Source organism: Naegleria fowleri (genome assembly GCF_008403515.1).
Source record: "Naegleria fowleri strain ATCC 30894 chromosome Unknown tig71, whole genome shotgun sequence".
NCBI classification, from domain to species: Eukaryota; Heterolobosea; class Eutetramitea; order Acrasida; family Naegleriidae; genus Naegleria; species Naegleria fowleri.
In genome coordinates this window covers 5,514-7,736 of record NW_025408003.1, presented here as the reverse complement: position 1 = coordinate 7,736, position 2,223 = coordinate 5,514, and the positions used below count along the sequence as shown (strand labels likewise).

General features: G+C 37.6%; 1 protein-coding gene across 1 annotated transcript in view; it reads left to right on the top strand.

Moving 5' to 3' along the window:
* Positions 1-1,876: 1,876 nt before the first annotated feature.
* The window catches only part of FDP41_009549 (uncharacterized protein), a gene marked incomplete at both ends in the record, with an annotated part of 726 nt that continues 379 nt past the window's right edge, over positions 1,877-2,223 (top strand). The window contains one exon of the mRNA XM_044713519.1: positions 1,877-2,223. This exon is cut by the window's right edge and continues 379 nt beyond it. Coding sequence (XP_044556856.1) covers positions 1,877-2,223 — 347 coding nt within the window.

Genomic DNA, 2,223 nt, shown 5'->3' with positions numbered 1-2,223 from the left:
TGCGAGCAGAAAATTCCAATTCCCTTTTCCAAAAAGATCTTCCTTTTTGTCACTTTTTAGAAAGGAATTTCTAATTGGTAATGAAATTTCAATTCCTTCCTTGTCCTCTTATGCGACTTTTCAACACAAAAAAAAATTGACGAATGACTTCTCAACAACCAGAAATCACAATTGGCGATCAAACACAACTGTAGGTACTGTCTTGATTCATCATTTCTAATTACTCCATGTCAGCTCATGTCCTGAGGAAAATGCAAATATATTTTCCAGATTGACATTTGGTATTTCAACGATTTGATAAAACTTGGATCTGAAAAAGTTCTTGAAATGACTGACCTCTATGGATTGAGAAGCGAAGAGAAAGCTGCACATATTTCATCTTCTTTTCAAAATGAATGGGAATCAGCAGTTACATCTTCCAATCGGAGCAACTCAAAACTTTTAAAAGTCATTCATAAAGTTTTCGGTCGTCGTTTCTATTTGGCTGGATTCTTGAAAATCATTTATGACATCACTCAGTTGGTTAGTCCCATGTTTGTACAGTGGATTGTAGGTCATATAAGAGAAGGAGAAAAACTCTTCGGTGTTTTGGGGCTATTTTCTTGCAATATCGTTATTTCTTTTGCAATTGATTGGTGCTATTTTTCTGCAACAATACTTTTTGTTGTAATGACTCAAGGAAGGAGAAATTATCACAGCTCTAATGACCGCTGTTTATCGAAAGACTCTTTCTTTGAGCCCTGTCGTAAAGAAGAATTTCAATAATGGACACATTATCACATACATGACGACTGACTCTGTCAAGATTGGTGGTCTCGTCAAGAATCTGCACATGACTTGGAGTTGTGTTTTGCAGATTGTTGTTTCTGTGACCATGTTGGTGATCATGCTTGGTTGGCCTGCATTGACTGGATTTTCAATCATTGTTGTGGTTGTGCCAATATGTTGGCTCATTACTCGAGCAGTAAGAAGAATTAGGAGATCGGCCTTGCTCATTTCCGCTCAAAGAAAGAGCAGTCTTGAGTGAAGTCATTAATGGCATTAGGACCATCAAATTGAATGTTTGGGAATCAGCTTTTGTCGATAAGATATCACAGATTAGGAAATCTGAAATGTGGAAAAACACTCAAGTCATGCTTGCTAATTGTTTTACCAACAGTCTTATGCGAGTTATTCCAATATTTGTTGCAATTATATCACTTGCCGTGTATTCTATTTACAACTCTCTGGAACCAAAAATCATTTTCACATGCTTGTCTTATATCAATCTGCTTAAAGCACCCACTACATTCTTTCCTTCATTATTGGCTTCCTTTGTTGAAGCAAAAATTAGCTTAAGATAGAATAGAGCGTTTTCTTACTGCAGAAAATGTTGAAGAAATTCAAGTATTGACTGAGGAGTCAGAATATGCAATACAAGTGAAAGAGGCTCTTTCTCATGGGAAGAAAAGCGTTGCAATATGTGAACCATCCCTCAATACTAATGCTATTGAGAAAGAGTCCGAACAACATCAATTAGTTGACACCAGTAGTGGTCATTCATCGGTTGACAAAGTTTCCATATGCAAGACATTTTCATTGATGAATATTAACCTCAATATAAGGAAGGGTTCGTTAGTAGTCGTGGTTGGTTCTCTTGGTTGTGGAAAATCCTCACTACTCTCCGCCCTATTGGGTGAAATGAAAAGAACAACATGGAACAATTACATTGGGAGGAACATTGGCATATGTTCCTCAACAAGCATAGCTCAAGGATGCCACCATTAGAGACAACATTCTCTTTGGAAATCCACTTGATGAAGACAAATATAATAGAGTCATCGAAAGCTGTTGTCTAGGCACTGATTTGAAATCATTAGAATGTGGAGATAGATACATGGTCGGTCAGAAAGGTTCCATGCTTTCTGGAGGGCAAAAACAGAGGGTGGCTTTGGCCAGAGCTCTCTATTCCGATGCAGATGTCTACCTTTTAGATGACGTACTCTCTGCGTTAGATCCCAATGTTAGGACGAGCGTTTTTCATCACTGCATTTGTGGATATTTGGCAAACAAAACTCGAATCCTTGTAACTCATCAATTACAGTTCTGTAATTTTGCCGATCATGTTGTTGTGATGAAAGAAGGTCAATTAATGGCACAAGGTTCCCCCAAAGATGAAAACTTTCATAAGGAATATTTGCAACACATGTCAGAAGATTCAAACAAGCATATACAGTTGGATCC